The sequence below is a fragment of the Rhipicephalus sanguineus genome, chromosome 1, assembly GCF_013339695.2.
Source record: "Rhipicephalus sanguineus isolate Rsan-2018 chromosome 1, BIME_Rsan_1.4, whole genome shotgun sequence".
Classification (NCBI taxonomy): Eukaryota; Metazoa; Arthropoda; class Arachnida; order Ixodida; family Ixodidae; genus Rhipicephalus; species Rhipicephalus sanguineus.
Window position 1 is genome coordinate 309,620,930 of NC_051176.1, and position 22,093 is coordinate 309,643,022.

General features: G+C 45.7%; 1 protein-coding gene across 1 annotated transcript in view; it reads left to right on the plus strand.

The window, feature by feature from the left end:
* Positions 1–22,093, plus strand: part of LOC119379426 (ATP-dependent RNA helicase abstrakt) — a 263,231-nt gene that overhangs the window by 221,139 nt on the left and 19,999 nt on the right. Inside the window, exons 13-14 of the mRNA XM_037648739.2 lie at positions 881–1,030; positions 10,092–10,163. Coding sequence (XP_037504667.1) covers positions 881–1,030; positions 10,092–10,163 — 222 coding nt within the window. The remainder of the gene's footprint in view (positions 1–880; positions 1,031–10,091; positions 10,164–22,093) is intronic.

Sequence of the window (22,093 nt, forward strand, 5' to 3'; positions counted from 1 at the left end):
TCAGGATTGCCATCCAACTTTGCAAATTACACACTAGTGACTAATCTTGCTGGTCATGTCACGGCAGTGAAAGAAAGGCTACTTGTGTGAATTCCCCCCCCCCCTGCCGATGCACCCCCTGCAAACATTTCTGCTGCAGACACCCTTGGGGAGGTAGGTTTGCCACCCAAGGAAACCTTGCTCGAGGGTTTGTGGACAGTGTCACTTTTCAATAGCCGAGAGTGCTGAAGACACCTGTGTACCTTAGACATTACAGAAAAGAGATGCTGATGGGAAGGTGAAGATGCCTTGGGCATTGTTTGTGTCCATGGCAAGTGACGGAATGTGGGTCCCACACAATTGGCTCCACATTGCACCAGCAGCACAAGGAGTGCGCACTATCCAAAGCAAGGCTAGAATGTCTTGTCCTCAGCCATTTGCCAGGGCCAAAGTAGCATGTGAACCAAAGATGGGGTCCTGTAAGATATATTTTTGAAGGTATACTACATATCAAAGATGCATAAAAAAAGTAACTAGGTTAACACCACTTGTTTTCGTTGGCATAGATATTTGAAGCATGTAAAAAAATATATCATGAGAGCACTTTTTCACATATATTTTCTTGACGTTTTGCATGACACACTTTAGAGAAACAAGTGGCTAAATAAAATGCATAAATGCTGTCATATGCGAATAGACACAAATGTTAAAGTTCAAATTCAGCACTTTAGTGAAAATATAGGAATTGCTCAGTGTCCCGTATTTGCAATCTTATTAGGAGTTTATATAAATATGGGCTGTCATATTTTTTTAATTTTATTTTTTTGTAAAATTGCAATAAAAAGCTTCATCCTGTGCAGAACATGCAAATGATGGTGTCATTCCCTCTATTTTGTTGCAGATCAGGAAGAGCGGTCACGAGCAGTAGATGCATTTCGGCGGGGTGAGAAAGATGTTTTAGTTGCAACAGATGTAGCATCAAAGGGCCTTGACTTCGAGAACATACAGCATGTCATAAATTATGACATGCCAGAAGATATTGAGAACTATGGTAGGTCATGTTCCTTTTATTATCTTTATTGCATGCACTTGAGATATGTCATATTCATAGCCTGTCACACGTGCAAACTTAAGCAGTGATGTGATAGCTGCGCCAATTGCGCCAAACTGCGCCAAGACGTGAAAGCTGCTACATCCTGCTACATCTCCGCTGTTTTACGCCAAAACTGCGCCAAACTATAAGCACACTAGCGGAAAAACTAGAGTTACTGTATATGCTACCTTTAGGTATATACAGTAACTCTAGGAAAAACGGGCGCAGCGCGCCGGCGGCGGCAAAACGCGGCACTCCAAAGCTGCCGCGCGGCAAAATTTTCGTGCCGCGAGAGGAATGTGTTCGTGCATCATTTTTCTCGGCACGCTGCCCGGCGCTTTTTGGGGACATAACCATAACCGACATAACCCTCTCCAGACTGCTGCAAATTGGCGTGACCCCCCAAAAATGCACCTTGGAAGGAGCGGCTCGCCGCGAGCTGGTGTGACCGCACCGCCAGCAACATAGAAGTAAAATTTCAGTTGTTAGTACAGCGACGTCCACGCCTGTCTTATTTTTGCACCCTTTTTTAAGTTCCGCTACTCGAACGAGTGTTATACGACGGTTACGGCTGACCACGGTTAGGGGTAGCTACACAGCAGAAATAACAGCATGGTTTTGCAGCGATAAAGCGACATGCTACACAAGAGGCACATTGAGGCCACGAAGACGCATCGGAATTCAGCAGGTGTACTGAAAACTCCAAAGACCTGCATATCAGACGTATTTGGAGATGACAAAAATTGCAACCCAATCCGATCCAGGCTCTTTGAGAACCCAAGTAAACCAATTGAGGAGGCGTTGATGTAAACGCAACCGGCTGATACGAATTCGTGAAATTTCCCAGCCGAATTCCACTGTGTCGAATGGGCCGAAATTTGGATGTTCCCAACTCTTTTCCGCGTCGCGGCGGGTGATACGAACTTTGGTACCGAATCCGTCGAGCGACGGCCGAGAGCGGAATGCTGTTAGCTTCGGAAGTACGCGCGCGGCCAGTGCGCACACTGTCAGAACTGTGGTTATCGTTTGCCATAACTGCTGTGGGCGAAACCGCAGTCGCTCTTGACACTATCATGTATGGCGACGACGAAACTGACGGGACTCCGAAAGTGCACGTGCGTCCAACGCCCACCCAGTCCAAGTGGCGCTGCTTCCCGCAAACGCCGCGGAGAAAACAGCGGCAGATGCGATTATAGATAGCGATACAGGCGACGCAGAACGTAGTGTTGAAGGCACGTGCACAGCCAGCGCAGGCGGATTGAAAACGGAACTACCGTTTGCCGCAACCGCCGCGCACGAAACCACGGTCGCTATCAACGCGATCATCGATAGCGACTACGAGCTCCGAAGGTACGCGGCTAACGCAGCGGTAGATTAAAGGCTATATAGTCGTAGAAAAAGACACGAAGCAGTGGTGTAGCCAGGAGGGGCGCACCCCCCCCCCCCCCCCCGGCCGAATTTTTTTTTTTTTTTTGCTATGGCATACAGAGCCCAAACTGACACTTGACCACATCTGCCTGCCCGGCCCCCACTTCAAATCAAGGAGGTGCCGACCCCCTCCCCCTCAGACAAAAATTTCTGCCTACGCTCCTGGCACGAAGCCTTTCGGCTTTCGTGTCGATCTTCGCTTGTCACTATGGTTGAGTGGACTTCACTTAGTTTTCAGTTGGCCTCATGCGAAGCTTTGACACGCGCTTTCGCGGCAGCCAGCTGCGCCGTCCCTTATTTGTCCGTTCACGTTTGTCCCAGAAAGGCATACGTGAGTTCTTTTGACAGAAGTTATGTTTTGTGCATATATCGTAGTTTGAAAACAGGTCATGCTAGTTTTTTGATGATACCAAATTTTGGGCGATATGAATATTGTCGTTCCCCCTTCAGATTCGTATCACCGAAATTCTGCTGTAGTTGGGAAACCCTACCTGCATTGCTAGTTTGGCCACTCTAAGCCATTATAAGACCGCAACGCCAATGGCAGCCTGCATTGACACCCTTGTCCAATGTTTACGCTTACGGGGCTGTTAGGTGAACCAATGGTGTTATGCAAACAGCCATTATTGGACAGAACTTTTTATTTCAAAACAGTTCCTCCTTATTTGACTGTTTTGCTTGACACGGTTCGTTTTTCCCCTTGGCAGTGAGCTTTTAGCTGATCCAAAAGCTGTTTTCCCTGCTCCCAAACGCGTTTTTGGCTGCTCCAAAAGCCCTTTTACCTGCTCCAAAACGCACTTTTTGCTGCTCCAAAAACCTGCTCCAAAACAGCTTCAGTCAATCACATCACTGCTTAAGTGCACTTTGAACAATTGCACTTCACCGGTGGGGTCATTTACAAGCTGTCACACGGGAATGCTTAGCGACACTTGCTGGAAAACACACTCGGTGCTGAGCACGCTCGCCAAACACACTTCACTGTGTCAAATTGCTTTGGTAGCAGTGGCTCAAAAATAAAGTCAATATTGAATTCTGAGTCGGTACTATTTTTAAACCATCGTTTTTGTTATTAAGATTATTTTTATGTATTAAAACGTACTGCACTAAAAAAAAAAGCTTGTATTCATGCTCTCAACCAGTTTATGGCCATGGTATTGTATTTTTGAGAGCATTTTTCGGCAGCCTGGGTTTCGCTCACCACGACAACTTCAAAACATTGTAAGACAAAAATTTTTTCTTCCATAAGTATTTCACAAGGCCAAATAGTGCACTAAACTGACTGTCCACAGTTTTTTACAATAGAATTGGAGAGGGTTATACACACTGTCTGGGACATTTGGCATGGAATGAATCTGGGGTCTCAGTTCCAACATAGCTGTACATTCAGCCTCTTCAGTGTGTGCCCGAGGGGGATACATTTGAAAAAATCCGGCAAATACCACGCACTGTGGGAATCGATGTAATGTGAAGCAGCCAGCAAAGAGCTGCATACATCGCATTGTTTGTCTTTCCGAGGCAAATGAAGGCACTCATGTCATGACATCAAGTTCACTGTATTGCATGTTTGTCATGCATTCATGCATGTACAATATTTAATACAATGAAACATATGTTCTGGTATATCCAATGCATAACCTGTCATTTATGTTCGTCACGCACTCATGTCATGCCATAGCAATTTTGGTGTTTATCCAATTACAGTGATTCCACTCCTGCGCCAACTGCGCCAAAGTGCGCCAAATTGTATTTACTGCGCCATCCTGATAATATCGACGAAAATTGCGCCAAACTGCGCCTATCACCGGCAATCGCACCGCCGGCGCGTCAGAACATGTGCAGCTTGATTTTGGGGCTGCCAAAGTCGCAACCATGGACCAAGAATTATTCCGCTGAATAAATAGCGCTCGCGCGTGCGTCCCGAGTAAGCCACAATGCCATGCACGGTGCCGACGCAGCTTCTGTTCTGCAAGTCGGTTCTACAGCAAAATGCGCTCTCCGCAGAGGCTCGTGACGTCTAGGCCTATCGGTAGCTTGAAAGTTGCGATGGCGATTCATCGGCGGACGTCGTCTGTTCCCGAAAGGCTGCTGATAGCTCGTTTCAAGCGTCGCACGGCACGTAAGGAAAGCAATGTTCTGTAAAAACTACATGCGTGCCGCTAAAATGTCAGTCACTTCTGTTTCTGGACATCGCGGAATGAAATCTGGGATCGCTAGCAGTAGATATGGAACAATATCGGATTTTCCTTGCTTCGCGTTTATGGAAGAGCACGCGAACGGTGGGAACGCGTTGACACTTTTCCTCAGATATACTTTATCCATGGATCTTCATCCAGAAGAGCTTTTTCATAATTACTTCCACCAGCAGATCCGAGTTTGTAATCACTCTGCGGTAAATACCCCCTAAAAGGCCCTGCCCTTTCGAGCTCACGAGCTAGGGTTCCAATTCGAATTTTTTGCTTGCTTTTTTAAAAATGTCATCTGATTAATAAAAGCATATCTCCTGGTCGGAGCAGCCGCAAATGCGCAGCTGTAGCGGGCCCGTCGCTGACGGCCCACAGTGAAGCGGCTGCGCCATGTTATACGTCCGCCCCTCGCGTTCGAGGGTCAATAGCTGACGGTTAAAAAAACTCAGTTTCGCTTAAGGGCGAAGCAATGAATGCGATATCAACAAATTGTATTGTTAAACGAAGTAAGGCTAGCAGCTAACTCTTTTGGATCCGATCTCGCGTAACTCAACAAAACGCTGGTTTAAGGGGATATGGCCGCTCCAGGAACCGAAGCGTTTTCGTGCTCTGAGTTCTCTAAACGCAAAGTAAGCGTTGAGAGCACAGCAAGTTTACGAGCCGTCTCCTGATGCCTCAAGATAGCGCGCGCGCAAGCGACAGTGCCTTTCGAACGATGCGGTTGTCCCCCCCCCCTCCCTCTGCTCCCCTGGCATCCCTTCATGCTCCTTACGAAAGACGGGCGGGGCGTTTCCTCTATGTTTGATGAGCAATCGACGGCAGGCCCGCAATCGGGAAGATATCTCATACGCTCTCCGTGCGACAGAGACAGACGGCCGGCTAGTTTAATCTCCACTTCAGCCGCGTTCGTCACCAGCGCTCGCGAGCTTTTACCCGCAGCTAGAATGCGCGTGGTGATGTTATTAATTTAGACTTTATACGGAAGATTACGGCAACAGCGACAGTAAAAATCCGCCTAGAGTGTCCATATAATTGCTATCACAATAAAAATTTTAAAAAAATTGAGGAGCTGTGAAGTGGATGATAAGCGAAGCCGTTTCGCGCATGGCACAAAGGTGACATGGTGCAAGACAGTTTGGTATGTAAGGCCAGGTTGTTAACGGCCAGGCTGTTAACTTTCAATACGCAATAATAATGCGAAAGCCTTAGATGCTTTATCAAACACGAAAATTGACCGTCGGCGGCGTTCGATTGATGTAAAAAATAATCATGTGATGTCGTCGTCATCACGTCATACATCGTCAAAACTTGTGACGCCAACATGGCGTCATATATCGTGATGTCACGTGATGATGTAATCACATAACATCGTCGCTTTACACTGCTTCCGTGACCGGTGCACCGATCAAGGAGGCAGTGCAAAACCATGTGAAGTGCAGAAAGCTTGCAGAGAGGGACGGGGAGAATCAACCCGTCGATCGAGCAGAAAAAGAACCTGGCTTTCGCCTTGGAGTTTTCTTAGGGGAATGCATTAGGGACAGTGTGGCTCTTTGGCATTGAGGCACTGCTGTACATCACAGAGTTTGTCTACCACGTCTGCTGATAACCACATAGATGTATTTAGAGTTTTATTTCATAAATTGCAATTTTATTTATCCGGTATTCTGTTTATTTGCTAGTGTCGAAAATAATCGCCGAAGAGGTTAATCCAGAACACTCAGCTGCATGAGTCCTTATTTTTTGCAGGTTATGGTTGGGTTTCGCATTTACCTACGCGTACGCGTTCCGCATAGGAATGGCCGACACCGCAGCTTGTGACCACTGCGGAAGTGATGAAACAATTGAGCATATTCTGTGCGACTGTCCACAGTACTGTTCGCAAAGACAGTCGCTTTGCAACGCGCTTGATAAACTGGACGACCGAACTCTTTCGGAAGAAAGAATCCTGCGCCACCGACAGGACTTAACATCACAGAAGAAGGCTGTGCAGGCGCTAATGCGCTTTCTGCGTTCAACCGGTCTATCGCAACGGCTCTGATAGGACGTCCTGCATGTGTGTGCATGTGTGCATTTTTTGCTTTGTTTTTATTTTCTCTTCCTCTCTCTGTCCTCTTTCCGACCCCTATATCCCCACCCCTGTGCAGGGTAGCAAACCGGTCACTCGCACCAGGTTAACCTCCCTGCCTCTTCCTTTTAATCTATTTCTCTCTCTATTTTTCATTAGCGAGTGAAGTATGGAGTTCTCCTGAGATGATTTCTTTTGTGACAATTGCAATGATTCCAAATATTTCTAGCCTTCATAAGAGCCCCATAATAATTTTCAGGTGCTTGAATGCAATAGGCTTCTGTAGTGCACTCCAGGATGTAAAATTTGCTGCTCCAGAGTGCTCCCAGATGCAAAATTATCTGCTCCAAAGTGCTCCAAGATGAAAATTTTTCCTGCTCCAAAGTGCTCCAAAACGGAAATTTTGCTGCTCCAAAAATTGCTCCAAATCAGAAGTCCTCGGTAGCATCACTGCAATTAACAAAACGGCCGGAAGCGCACCAAGACAGCGTCATGTAAATCATGCCGTACATGACATGCATGTCATGATTGTCATGTTACCACCTGTCGTTTGTGCTCATCTTACAGTCACGTTGCGCCATACCAGTGTTGGTGTATGTCTAGCTAGCGAAACGGCCATGAGCAGCCCATGTGCGTGGCGTGTAAATCATGCCCTACACGACATGCATGTCATGATTTTCCTGTTATCACCTGTCATTTATATTCGTCATACAGTCAGGTCACCAAACACCAGTTTTGGGGTATACCAAGCTTGTGAACTGGCCGCAAGCACACCATGAGCGTGGCATGTAAATCATGCTTTATATGAAATTCATGTCACGATTGTCATGTTACCACCTGCCATTTGTGTTCATCATACACTTACGGTACACGATACCAATGTTGGTGTATGTCAAGCTAGCGAAACAGCCGCGAGCAGACCATGAGCGTGGCATGTAAATCATGCCCTACACGACAGGCATGTCATGATTGTCATGTTACCATCTGTCATTTATATTCATCATACAGTCACGTCACCAAATACCAGTTTTGGGATATACCAAGCTAGCAAACCGGCCACAAGCACACCATGAGCGTGGCATGTAAATCACGCTGCACATGAAATTCATATCATGATTGTGATGTTACCACCTGTAATTTATGCTCCTCGTACAGTCACGACACGCAATACCAATTTTGGTGTGTATCAAACGGCCGCGAGCGCACCTTGAGCGGGGCATGTATGTCATAGCGTAAATGACATGCATGTCGTGATTTTCACGTTACCACCTGTCATTTATGTTTGCCTTACAGAAATGCTTCGTCGTACCAATTTTGGTATATATCTATATAATTGAACGGCCGCAAGTACCCTGAGACCATGTCATGTAAATCATGGTGTACATGACATGTGTGTCATGATTTGCATGATAGGACCCGTCACTTATGTTTGTCATACAATCTTGTCACGTCATACCAATTTTGGTATATATCAATTTAACAAAACGGCCGCAGGAGCACCAAGACTGTGGCATGTAAATCATGCTGTTCATGATACGCGTGTCAAGATTTTCATGTTATGACCTATCGTTTATGTTCGTCATACAGTCATGTTGTGCCATACCAATTTTGGTATGCGTCACATTGACAAAACGGCCAGGAGAGCACAAAGTGATAGGCGGATGGATGGATGGATGGATCCATCCATCCATCCATCCTGAGCATGGCTTGGCTCAGCATGACGTGGATGAATGGGTACGTAGGTAGGTAGGTATGCTCAAAGTCGCAGAAGTTTGCTAAGAAATGCTTCGCATTTAAAATTGCTGATGCATGTTGCTCTATGGTTAAACAGCTTTCTGGTTTGGCATGCTCAGTCGCTCTAACTCATGCAGTCAGAGTCCCTGTGAAATGCAGGGGAGAAGCACGTTCCACTCAATTCATTGAAACTCTTGTCCTCTCAGATATTTTGCTCAGACATAACTATTTATGGCACAGGACTGGCTATAATGCAGACTTCCCATGGGATGTATTGAATGCCACTCGAGCTTACTGCTCATCCCCCCCTCGAAAATTGGCAGAAAATCCCACAGACAAGCAAGGCAGTAAACAGCAAGGCGCATGTTAGAGTGATGAGGGAGATGCAGAGCAAAGCAACAAGAAGTACTGTTGTAGCAGCTCTTTTTTAGTTTCATGGCCCATGGTTACGAGTTGATGCACATTATGCATATCACATACGGTGATGCAGTCTGCAATTGCAGCCTGTCATCATGTGGCAGTACCAACTTAAAAATTGTAGCACAGCCAAACTTCATCTATGAATTCTCATGCACACTGTATGCATTCGACCAAGCACTCTTCTTGACAGAAGGCATGCCTTCCGTGCCTGAAAGTGCTGCTCAGATGAGCAGATATACCACAATGCCTAAGCATGGCTTTGCGCTCTGTGCTAACCAAAAAAAGATGGCATAGAGGCAGCTGTTGACTCACATTTCTACACTGCCTCTGGGCGGCACACCACACCCATAGTGTTACTGTGTATGCTTCATTTGAAGACTGCAAGTCGTCAGACATTACCTTTCCAATCTTTGCGAGTTTAAATAGAAGCACACATCCCAGTTGCATGTTTCAATTCTTGCATGTGGCTTTTTGGCCTACACATAATTTACTCTTGTGCAACCTTTGCAAAAAGTTTCGCTTACAGTGTGGATATTGGTGGCCCTGGCGACTTATGTTGGTCTAACTTCAGGAGGAAACTTCTCCTTTTCTCCTTTTACGAACCTGCCTAGTTACTGTTTTTGACTGTGCATGTGGTGGCACATTATATTTAAACATTACTGTCACATTGGAGGCTGGATGTTGCAGCACAATGCAGGCACAGCATACATCATGAACCAGATGAATTGAGTTCTTGCATGGTGCATGTGAGCATCACCCAATTTATCTTGTCTCATTGTACAGTCTTCAAAATTTCATGTTGCCATCATCCAGGCAGTCAACCGTTACTGCCATATTGTATACTGCTCAAGCTGTATGAGCTGACATACTATGCTGTTGTGATGTTAAAAAGAAGACAGGTCTTTTCATTCACACAAATGCTGTTGTGCTGTATATCTCGCATAGTTATTGGAGAAAAACTAGCTTTTAAATGTCATTGTATAAGGCTTGCCGAAAAAATTTTAAAATACCTGTGACTTGTACACTGGAAAATATGGTAATGATACTGGCTAAACAATGGGCACAAGTAGTTTTCCAAAACTGTGCAGATTAACCAATATCTGTGAATAAACTGTGTCAGGCTTTTCATTGTCGAACTTGAAATAGGTTGATTTATTTCTGAACTGCGGTATTCAACATTTGCTTTCAGTGCACCGCATTGGCCGTACTGGACGTTCTGGTCGAGTGGGAATCGCAACAACCTTCATCAACAAGTCTTGTGGTATGGCATTCCTCTCTTCCTGTTGCATTTGCTGCACCTGCATTGTTGTGGCATCAGTTGGAGTTCAATAAGACGGTAACTTGGGCGAGTTGGTATTGGTTCATCTTGAATTTGAACAGCACTAAACAAAGACACACACAAGTGCTTAATCACAACTGTTGTGTGTGTGTCATTCTTCCTTGAATCTTTGTTTTCTCTGCTCTGTTTAAATTCAACTTGGAATTCATTTTTCTTGTGCTTGAATGTAGCGTGCAAGTTTTGTAGAAAATTAACTTGGCTATGAACCAGCTGTAGTTCAACCAATTATAAAATGTTCCAACTGTTATGAGCAACATTTGTTCACAATTAAGTTGTAAAATTTCTTGTGACGTCAGTGGGACAACGAATTAAATCTGTTGCCTGTGTGACCTTGCTCACCTATGCAAGGTGCCATGGGCAGACGCAGCTGAAAACTTAAATTGGCAACACCGCTGCCTTCTATAGCGATGTGCATATTTAAAACCTTAAATGTAAACATTTTGACAGAAATCTGTCTGGCTGGGTAGAAGACTTAGGAAGTTAAAATGGGCTCCAGCCACAGTTTGAAGAGAGCCCGACATTTCGGGACCGATTCGGTCCCTTCCTCGGGGTCACTGTGTTGGTCATAGAATAACAAGGTGTGTGTTCAAGCTAGTTGGTACTCTATGCTCTACTACTTCTTGCGTGAAAAAATTTTCTTAGACAAAGGACAAAACAGACGAGGACAGGCACAAACTTCCAACTGAATTTATTATCAAGGTGAGACATATATATACTTTGTCTATGAAAAACTTTTCACGCAAGTAGTAGTAGAGCATGGTCATGGAAGCATCGCTGCATCTTGTTCTCTTACAATAAAAATTGCGCACTTTATGCAGAGTGCTTAGATTTGTTTGTTAACAACCCAAAGAAATTACTCTATTGGCTCAATGAATTTGCGAAAATCATCAAAACTGCTTCAGGGTTCCTTTGAAGGAGTGCTGACAGTAAAACGTGTGGCTTGCTTTTTTTTTCTTTACAATGCAGCCTCATTATTGTGGGCACCTATTAAACCGTAAAGCAGGTCCTCCACAATAATAATCTTGATTGAAAACAAGGCACGGCTATTGAGGGAAAAAAATGGTTTCAATAAATTTTGCGTGTGGTCATTATACTTCACACTGGAATTAGGATTTGACAAAATCTGAGCAACTTGTTACATTTTAGTGGAGGCACCTATACATATATAAAAAAAATTTTGTTGACGGGCTAGTTGGTTCTTCGTAGTAATTGTTTGTTAAATGCGTGTACATGGGAAACAGGACACCACACCATCTTTCTCTGTGTTCTCTTCTTACGTGCCATCCTGTATCCCTCATTTAGCATACACAATTAGTACTATGAAGAATCTCACATTGCGAGCAGGCTTTGCTTTTGTAAAAATTTTGACTCAAACCAGAAGAGGAGAGCAGTAGGGCTAGCTGGTACAAACCAATGATTCAGTACAACTCTACCCGCAAAATCACATTGTTTCAGCCTTCTGTACACTCCAATAATAAAGAGAAGCTTGCCTCCACCGTGCTGTCACAGGAATGAGCAAATGTAATTGCTACAGACAATTTTCGGCAGCTGGTTTGTGCAATAAAAATCAGATGTTGCCACCGTGGCCTTGGAGTCCCTGCTGTAAGGCCACACACTCCAAGGCAGCGCTCAAGATGAAGACATCGTGAGCGCTGCACCCTATCAAAGCATGAGTTATTTTACAAGCTAAGCAAGCAGCAACAAGCCGTATCACATGTTCTTGGCATTCCAGTGAATGGCATAGATTGCAAGGCGAACTAGTGGCGTAATTAATCTCGGCATGGGCCATTGTCCTATTTACAATTCCTGCAGAGTCATCCAGTGAGTTCAGAATATTAATTCACCATGGGCTATCCAAAGGACGACACACTGTGGTTGCATAGTAGAATTCCAGCCAACAGGAACAATCGAGAATGAGTAAGAAAGTGATAAAGTGATTAGAAGGATGCTGGAACTACCGTATACACTCGTGTAAAGGCCACACTTTTTTCTGCGATTTTGATGGGGTGCGGCCCTTCCACGGAAGTGTGAAATTTTTGTTCAATTTTCGATCCATGTATGGAAAAACCTATTTAATCGTGCCATATACAGTCGAACCCACATATAACGATCCCACATATAACGATCCATCGGTTATAACGACCATATTTCGGTGCACTTACGATTTTCCTATGCTAACCATTAGAGAGTTTTAGCAAGTTACGGAAATACGGTACGCAAATACGGTAAGGCAGTGCGGTAGCGTTCCTTCTTTCCCGCTGGTTGTGCTTTTGCCGCTCCCCGTTCCAGTGACAATGCGTACCCCATACGGCAGGTGTCTCGTTAACAATGCGTGGGCTGACAGGCAACAATAAGCCGTGACAACCCCACAGTAAATTTTGAAAAAGCTTTTGTGGTGTTGGGGTGCCTTCACGGGCAAAAGGTCGACGACCTGAAAAGGAGGAGCGGTACCGTCATACGGTAGCGTATTTGCGTACCGTATTTCCGTAACTAGCTAAAACTCTCTATTGATGCTGCGTCCACATATAGTGAACATTTTTCAAAGCCACCTACTTTTACAACGAACACTTCAGACACGGTCGCGGTAAAAATATGGCGCATACGAAGCGAAAAAAAGTTAAAACATTCCTTCTAAAGCGTGACAGGGGAGCGCGCTCGCGCGTGCCCCGCTCCAGTTAACTCGCGACCACGGTGCTCGCGACTAAGATATCCCAGATCGGCGAGCAGCGCACGCAGATTTCGGACGCTGCGAGCGAGGTCGCTCACTTTCCAGGCGTTTCTTCAGTGGCAGAATGGCAGTGAGGAAGAGAAAAAAAATAGTAGGCAGCATGAAGCCTTGCGGTCAGCTTTCGCACGGTACCCTATCCTGACGCCGTTCTCTGCAGCTACGACCGCCTGCGATGAACCAAACAATGCCTTGGAACGCAAGAAGGCATAAATGCAAGAAGTGATAACCGCGATAACTTTCCATCGCAAAAAGGTTCACTGCGTCCCTAAACTCGTCGACGCCACAATGTGCCGCAAAAGGTCGTCCGTCTTTTCGGTAACGGCAGAGACCGGTCGATCGGTGATTACGACTTCCGCGCGATTGCGGCGATGCTTTCGCGGATAAGCATCAGAAAAGAGCGAAGGCGAGGTGGCGGCCGCCGATGAACGTGCCGTTATGACTTATAGCCGACAACCAGTCATCTGTAGATATATCCGCTCGGCTGCGCGGCGGTACGAGCGCGCCATGCTGCCTGCTGTTCGCAAGTTCGCCGCCTCCGCGTCGTGCGAGACCGCAAGTGCGCGTCGCTTTGTAGAAACGAAAGTAGCTCGCTGTTGTTGAGCGGCGCGGGCACCGAGAAACGTCGATGCACTGACAGTGAGCGTATACTGCGTGTTTGACTACGTGACAACTCAAGTGCGCCGCGCATCGTCGTGTAGGGCCGCGAGAGCATCGCGGAGACGTCGAGTGCGCGTTGCTTGCAAAATGCTTGTTTTCGCCGCGTTGAACGAAGAGGCTAGTCGCCACACCCGACGGTCCGGAGTGAAGCAAGCACGAAGAACGTACAAACGCGCGCATACGGCATACAGCAAGCGGCCCGGCAGTGACTCCGCGAGCCGAGTAGGCGACGCGCTGCACGCAACTAGCCAGGGATGATCGGCTCCACGTCGCGGTACCGCGCTTCGGTGAAATGGTGTCAGCTCATTGCAAAGGCGGTTAATTCACCCGTGAGCACGCAGCGGGCGACGCGAAAAGGCTTAGCTTGTCACCGAAGGACTTGTTAGCACTTTAATAAAAGTGCAAAGAAAAAAAAAAAGGCTTGGCCGCTAAGCGCACGTTTTTAAGGGCGAATCCATATACAACGAACTACTGATATAACGACCACTTTTCGCGACACTTTCGAGTTCGTTATAAACGGGTTCAACTGTATACCTAATGAAGGGATATCTGGCTTCTAGCTGCGTACATCCTCGCCAGATGTCTTCATCGGCATCGCTGCTCGGGTCATCCATTCATAAATCCATTCGTCCTCAGTGCCGTCCATTGGAAATGCCATGGACGGCACTGATAGCGCTGCATGACGAAGCCGTATATGAAACGGATAGTGCTGCGTGATGAAGCCGCAGGACAGCTATTGCCATCTGGTGGTTCCCGCGGAATGTCCCGTGCGTGAGATGCAGCGACGCTGCCGTTTGCTGGCGAGATTTTTTTTTTCAAAATTTGGACTGCCAAGTTGGGGGGAGCGGCCCTTACATGAGTGCGGCCCTTTGTCGAGTGCATACGATAACAACTTAAGAATACAGTTGAAACTCGATTTAACGAAGTGGTGACTGCACCCAAATTATTTCGTTAAATGAGGTAGTTCGTAAAATTGAGATAGGGATGTTTCAGTCCTTATAAATCTAAAATTGTAACGTAGCGACACCGGAAGCAACTGCAGCATTTTCTTTGCCACTAACGCACAGCTGCACGTGTTAAAAGTCCGTGACGGCAGCCTTGACATGGAGCTTCCCATGTCTGGACCACACAGGTGAGGTGGACAGTCATGTGAAGCTACTGCCAATATGCAAAGACAGGGAGTACAAATGCAGGGGTTGTGCAAGCAGGCAGAGCAAGAAAGAAGCAAGGAGACGATCAGTGCCATCTGTCGCATAAATCATTAAATAATGAAAGCAACCACCATGTTCCTGTGAGAGCATTTAGAAAGGCAACAAACCACCACTGCCCTTAGCACTCATTGGTAGGTAAAAGCACTACCGACTCTAGAGTCCGTTGTTCTGTGCATGGGCATGGTGTGCAGCACCATCAAAATAAAACTAGGGTCATCACCAGAGCGGCTGTGTATTTTAACACGATAGCGTTACAGCACACGCCAGAAGAAAAACCCGTCTGTGTCAAAATTCGAAAGAAATCTCTGCATATTTTACTCATTTATTCCTGAAAAAGCTTCGTTAAATCGGGTTTAGTGTGATGGTAGCTTTGTTACTTCGACTTGATGGCGACATTGAACCCTATTGGCACTGACCGAGGAATGGGAATTCCTTCGTTAGATCGAGTATTGTTAAATCGAGTTTTAATTGTAGTGCTTGTCTGAGCTAGTTGGTCGCACATTGTGAGGCGGGTTTCCAGCCAAATGCACTGACCCAGGAAGAAAGACGACACACTGCTGGACCAGCAACTGAAAGTTTATTGATAGTTTTTCACAGTTTTATAGCAGTAAACAGCCATTGCAATGCTCCCTCATTATCCATTTTTTTTGTTTATGGATTGTTTATACGCCTTTTCTTTCCCGTTAGTAGCACTGATGGTGCACTGATCGTGCACTGAGGCAGGCAGTATTTAGGCAACTGGAGATACGTGTACCAGTCTGCCTTCTGCAGATCTTTCAGGGATTTCTTGATGACTTTGGGTGCTGTCACATCCTGTTTTTATATTTCTGTTCATAACTTACACCATCTTCACACTAGGATCCAAATCATTGTCAAAACGAACCATCTGCAGATGCTTACGTAACATGCAGTGATGTGATAGCTGCGCCAAACTGTGCCAAGAAGTGAAACTTACATCTTGCTACATTTTCCAAAATCTCATAATTTGCACCGAGCGTGCGCCAAGACATCATTCTTGTGATCTTTTGGAGAAAAGGAAGACTTGATGCGCTTGCAAACCATACTTAGGTTAACATTGTAATTTCGATGGGTCATTGTAGCATACTTGCGAGTGCTACGTAGTTGAAGTAGTTGCTAGGCGCAACCCTGCCAAACAATTCCAGTTGGCCTATACTGCGTATTTAAAGTTTTATACTACTGCTAGACCATACTGCGAGATTGCATAATTAAGTTCAGTTATATAACTTCTAACAGTTGTGGATCAAGCTAGAGAAAAGTATTACTTGGTGCAATTACAAGTTTTTAGACAAGAGTCTACTACTTTATTGATTCCATTAATTACTGTGAGCAGTACGTGTAGTACTTGAATATACCATTTTGTTATAGTTAGCGTGTTTTATAAAAAAATGTAGTAATCTTTGTTGTAATATGCTTCCATAAAAGTTTGTCTAGAGTGCTTAATCATGTCTCACCATACAATCACCAGATTTTATCAACAATTCCACACGCTGCAGTGGACTGTGGGATTTTGCTGAGAAAGTGTAGTGTCCCAATGTCCTGGTATTGGTAATGTTTCTCGACCGCAGCAACAGTTTGTGTGTGAGAACTTGTTGAAGTTAAATACAGTCTCCCATTACCACAGGTTTCATGGAGCACAATTTAAATTTCTGACACAAAGGAGCAATTATTAAACCCCGTATTTCATTAACCGTCCATGAACCAGGATCCCAACAACTCTCTTCATAAAGCACAACAGCAGGCAGGCACTTCACCATGCAGCGAAGGCCTAGATTTTTCTGTAAGCACAAATGCCATGAAAATATTTCTTCTGGATAGTAAACAAAATGCATGGAAAACTTACACATCTTGCACTTCCAGTACTTTAACTAAAGCATCAGTGAAATTCATATTTCTTTACAAATACGAAGTGGATCCTGGGAAAATACTAGGTGGCCTGAGGTCACAGGACTAAAGAAATTTAGGGCTGTCCGCAGAGAAACGAAGAGCAGTAACTTAATTTCATCTTTCGGGGTATTCTAATAAACATGCATGTATTTGTGCATGTCTGTGCATAAATCGATTTTGTTAAACATGTGACACAACTACTCCAGCTTAGAGACAAATATTTGCGTTTTAAAACTTGGGCTTGGTAGCTGCTCTAAAAGGTTATGCTGCTCCAAACCGAATGTTTAGCTGCTCCAGAAGCTGCGCCAAAATGGCTTCAGTCGAGCACATCAATGAACATCTTGTTTAGTTCACTTCATGATGTAATTTGTTCTCTAGATCGAATCATACTTTTTTCCCTTTTTTTGTGTTTTCCTTTTGGTTTGCACGTTTTTGTAAGAGGCGCACTAGTTCTTGCGGATGCGCAGTTCTTGTCCAGGGGATTCTTCGTGCCTATCAAACTAATTTGCAAGTAGAACGTCTTTCCTGTCACTCCTGTGTCCCTTTCGTCCTTGTAGTTTTTCATCGACAAGTGTCGAAGATTGGGCGAGTTGGTTCATCATACTGTTTGTCCTCTTGTGTCGGTCTGCTCGGCCATTTTTTCTTTCCCCGTAATGCGCTGTACCAGTTCAAGTTCATCGACAAATTTTTCACTCTTGATCCTAGAAATGTCACACCAATTTGCCCAACAGTTCAGGCTTAGTCTGTTGTCTATTTTTTATTAACCCTTTCCCTACAGAGTTTTTTGGCCAAGAGCGATACAAAAATACCGATTTTTTTTAATTCGTATATCTGATTCTGCATGTGTTGAAACAACTAAAAAAACTATTTAAAGCCACTTTATTTGCAAGATAAAAGCGAAATATTATTTTGAATATAAGCAGGGGATTGGCTTCACAGCACTACACGACGGAAAGTGCCCTAACTTGCGCCAAACTGCGCCAGAGGCTCGGGTTTGATGGCGTCTATCACCGGCAATCGCACCGCCAGTGCGTCAAAACATGTGCATGCAGCTTGATCATGGGGCCACCAAAGTTAAAACCACAGACCACCAATTATTCCGCTGAATAAAAGCGCTCACACGTGCGTACCGGGCAAGCCACGATGCCATGTACAATGCCAGCGTAGCTTCTGTTGTGCAAGTCGTCTCGACGGCAAAACGCGCTCTCTGCAGAGGCTCGTTATGTCTAGGTCTATCGGTAGCGAGAAATTGTGGCGCCTATTCATCAGTGGATGACGTCTGTTCCAGAAACGCTGCCGGTAGCTCGCCTCAAGCGTTGCACGGTACGTAATTAAAGCAGTGTTCAGTACTAACTACACGCGTACCGCTAAAATGTCTCCCTTATGTTTCTGGACATCGCGGAATGAAATCTGCTAATGCTTGCAATAGATATATGGAACAATATCGAATTTTCCGTGCTTCGTGTTCATTCAAGATCATCCAGAAGAGCTTTTTCGTAATTCCTTCCACCAGCTCATCTGGGTTTGTAATCGCTCTTGCGGTAAATACCCCGTAACAGGTTCTGCCCTTTCCAGCTCATGACTGCTAGGGTCCCAATTCGAATTTCTTGCTTGCTTCTTTAAAAATGCCATCCCATTAATAAAAGCATGCCTCCTGGTCGGAGCAGCCGAAATTCGGTTTTAATATGCGTAGCTGTCAGTAGCGGGCTCGTCGCTGACGGCCCTGGCGTCGGAAGGCCCACTGTGAAGCGGGTACGCCATGTTACTTGTCCACCCCTCGCTTTCCAGGGTCAATAGGTCAACAAAACGCTGGTTTAAGGGAACATGGCCGCTCTAGGAACCGAAGTGCTTTTCATGCTGTCATTTCTCTTGACACGAAGTAAGCGTCGAGAGCACAGCAAGTTTATGAGCCGTCTCCTGACGCCTCGAGATAGCGTGCGCTCCAGCGACTGCGCCCTTCGAGCGTCACAGCCCCCCGCCTCCCTGGCGTCCCTTCACACTCCTTATAAAAGACGGGCAAGACGTTTCCTCCCTGTTTGACGAGAGGTGTCGCACACGAGGTGATGCTATCGCATACACCCTCTGTGCAACGGAGACGGCCGCCTCGCTTTCTCTCTGCATCGCCAAAACTTGTGACGTCATCGTGACGTTGTGCATCGTGACATCACATGATGACATCATCACATGACATCGTTGCTTTGCACTGCCTCTGTGATCGGTGCGCCAATCATGTAAGCGGTGCAAAACTACAAGGGGAGATCAAAAAGTTTTGCAACTCGGCTATAACCAAATATGTGACAGTGATATCCTTTCCTTTTTGTTTAGGTGATGTCTGTAGCCTAGCAAGGTCTGAATATCAAGCCTTCCAGTTAGTTACTTGGTCTGCATCAGTCAGTCAAACATGGCGTCCTCCCACGATTTCAAGCTCGAGTACCGGAGTGTTGTCAAATTTTTTTGCAAAGAAGGAAGTTCCGCCAAATAAATCCACAGTAGGATGGTAAAAATGTGTGTATGGCAGTGAAGGTCCTTCCTGTGCTACAGTGACTCGGTGGTTCAATGAGTTTTAAGCGTGGCCGTGTACACGTGGAAAACGGCCCAAGGTCAGGACGGCCGACTACTTCAGCCGATTTAGACAATTCAGCCTCTGCAGAGGCCCTTATTATGAATATTCGCCGAATCAAAGTGTCCGAAGTTGCTGGAGAACTGTACATTTCTTATGGCAGTGTTTTCACTATTATCCACGATGTTTTGGGTATGTTCATGGCACTAGCGCACCCATGATTTCTCTCAGGGGGGTGTTGAACTTCTGACAAGATTACAGGAGTGCGGGGCAGGGGGGGGGGGGCAAGCACATTGCATAATACGACATTTCCTTGCTTCAGCTGGAGTAATGCGACAACAAATAAAATACCAAATAATAATAATAATAATAATAATAACATGAATTATATGATGATGATTGTTCAGCGTTTTACAGAAAGGTCTTGAAATAACTTGACAAGGCCAAAAAACTGTTCAGTGGAGCAGCTGTGCACATAGAAAATAAACTACAAATTGAACCGACATGTCGGCTGGCTGGCGGTCGCGCAATGATGTTAAAACTTTATTACTATGGTAGGTAGTGCATACAAACGGGACGCAAGAAAGGCACATGAAGACACCCAGCGCCGTGTGTGTGTTTTCGTGTGCGTTTCTTGTGTCCCGTGTATTTGCACTACCAGTGTAGTAATAAGAAAATGCCATACGAACAAGCCCGCATGCATGGCAACTTCAACTCTTAAAAAACGCTGCAGCTGATAATTTCCTACGCTTCCTTGGAGTCTCGCCAAACGATAAATTTCAAAGCGCGCCATAAATATTACTTATAAACTACATAGTATTGATTATAAATAGCATGTACAGTTCAATGCAGCACACGTACAGTACAATTCTCAGCTCACGGATAAACTGCGTTATAACCACACTTACTGACTTTCCAGCGTAGATTCCCAGGTCACTCCGGCGCATATAGGTTCGGCGGCTGAACCATCCTTAGTAAAAATTGACTGGTCAATGGACACATGAGACGACGATATCTGCTGAGTTACCGGTTCCTCTATGGACGTAATCGGGCATTCCGGTGTTGTTGCTGCGTCGCTTGAATATGAACACGAAATCCTTTTTGGGTAGTGAGTGAGGATGACTGGCGCTTCGAGAGAGGGCTTCGGCGAGGTAGGTCATTGCCAACACAGATTCACGCAGCAAACACGGCCACAAGTTCTAGCAAGCAAACTGAACGTGCACGCATGTGTGCACATCAAACGTTGTAGTTTCCGTCCGATGTACATGCAAAAAAAGAAGTGGTAAAAAGAATGGGTGAGAGACGTTTACTGAGAAAAAGAAAAGGAAACGTGCCACCCCAACAGACCTTCCGCACTTTCCCAAGGTTCCTTTTTTCTTACCAGACGTCTTTAAAAACATTTACTCCTTCTGCCACGGCTTCTTGCTCCTCCCATCTTTGCAACGGCCAGACTCCGCATGGCATGCTTAGAGTCACTGTGTGCGTGCGATGCTGCGACAATGGCTGGCGACGCACACACTAGTTGCTCCAAGGGTTGCTCAGAAATGCAGGAAGCACTCAATGTGCTTAAACTCGTTGTGTGCTCGTGCTACGCAGCCTCCGTGGGTTCGCGGTCGCTTTGATGAACGAGCCGCTTGCGAGGTGGCCTTTCTTCTCGCCGCACTAACACGTCTCGTTCGTCCGCTGTCAACGAGGTTCAGAAAAAAGTGCGCGACCACTCCGTTGCAGCCATTACGCGACAGACGGTACCATTCACCAGCAGCCCTGAAGAAAATGGAAAACACGTGCGTCGAAGCTTGGAGGATGGATCAGATGCCGCCGACGCCTTCTTATCTTTAAAATTTGAGTGAGCATTGTCCCGCGTTTCAGAAACCGTGCGGTTCCCTCTTCGGAGTTTGAGGAAGGGAAGCACATGAAGAGGGCTTCTTTTGTTAGGCGAGTATGACAGGGTGCTTCAGGCGGCGGCGGTGCTTGTCGGCAAAAGAACAGAGCAGTGCAAGGGCTTGACCGGAAGGCATGAGTTGAACAGTGAAGGGGGTGGGGAGCTTTTTAGACGGACGCGTCGAAGTGGGTACGCAGATGCCTCTCTCTCTCTCTCTTTTTCTTTCTTTTTTTTTGTGTGCTGTACACAAGGGGTAGGTTACATTGAGCGCGGTTCACGTTGTTTGGGTCGTTAACATATGTCAAGATTCATTTCCGGTAGTTGGTTTCAACTGCGAAAACTGTAGTTTAAGGAAAATTGATTCGGCTGTCCGCGTCCTCGGAATCTTCGGCTATGGGGTTGCGATCTCTTGCAAAACTGGGGACGTCGTTCCCGTCTTTCTTTCAGGTTCTCGGTTCAGCTGGTGTCTTGAATTTTCTCTTTCGGCGGCCGGTCGTTGCGAGCGATGGTTTCGATCACTACTCGGATAGTAGAGACTGATGCATTTCTGTGGGGGTGTTGATTGGAAAAGGGGGGGGGGGTTGCTGGACTTATCAGCTTGCGTCGTGTTTTTGAAAGTTTCTTTTGTTTTTTCACGTTGTGTGCTGCAGTATGTTCCGGCTCTTCGCATTAATGTCTAAGACTAATATATTCCGCATTTTTGGGGGTTCTGAAGAAAACCGAAGATATCGACTTGTGTAGGTGTTTTTGCAGCGTTTTATTTTCAGGCTACGGGAACATCCAAACACGGCCGAGAGTGTTATGTTTCAAGGGCGAATTGAATTCTCATTCGATGAAATTTATATGAGAGAGAAAAATTATGACGTACCATCTCTTGACGATCGAAAAACAGTCGTTTAGACGTATCTG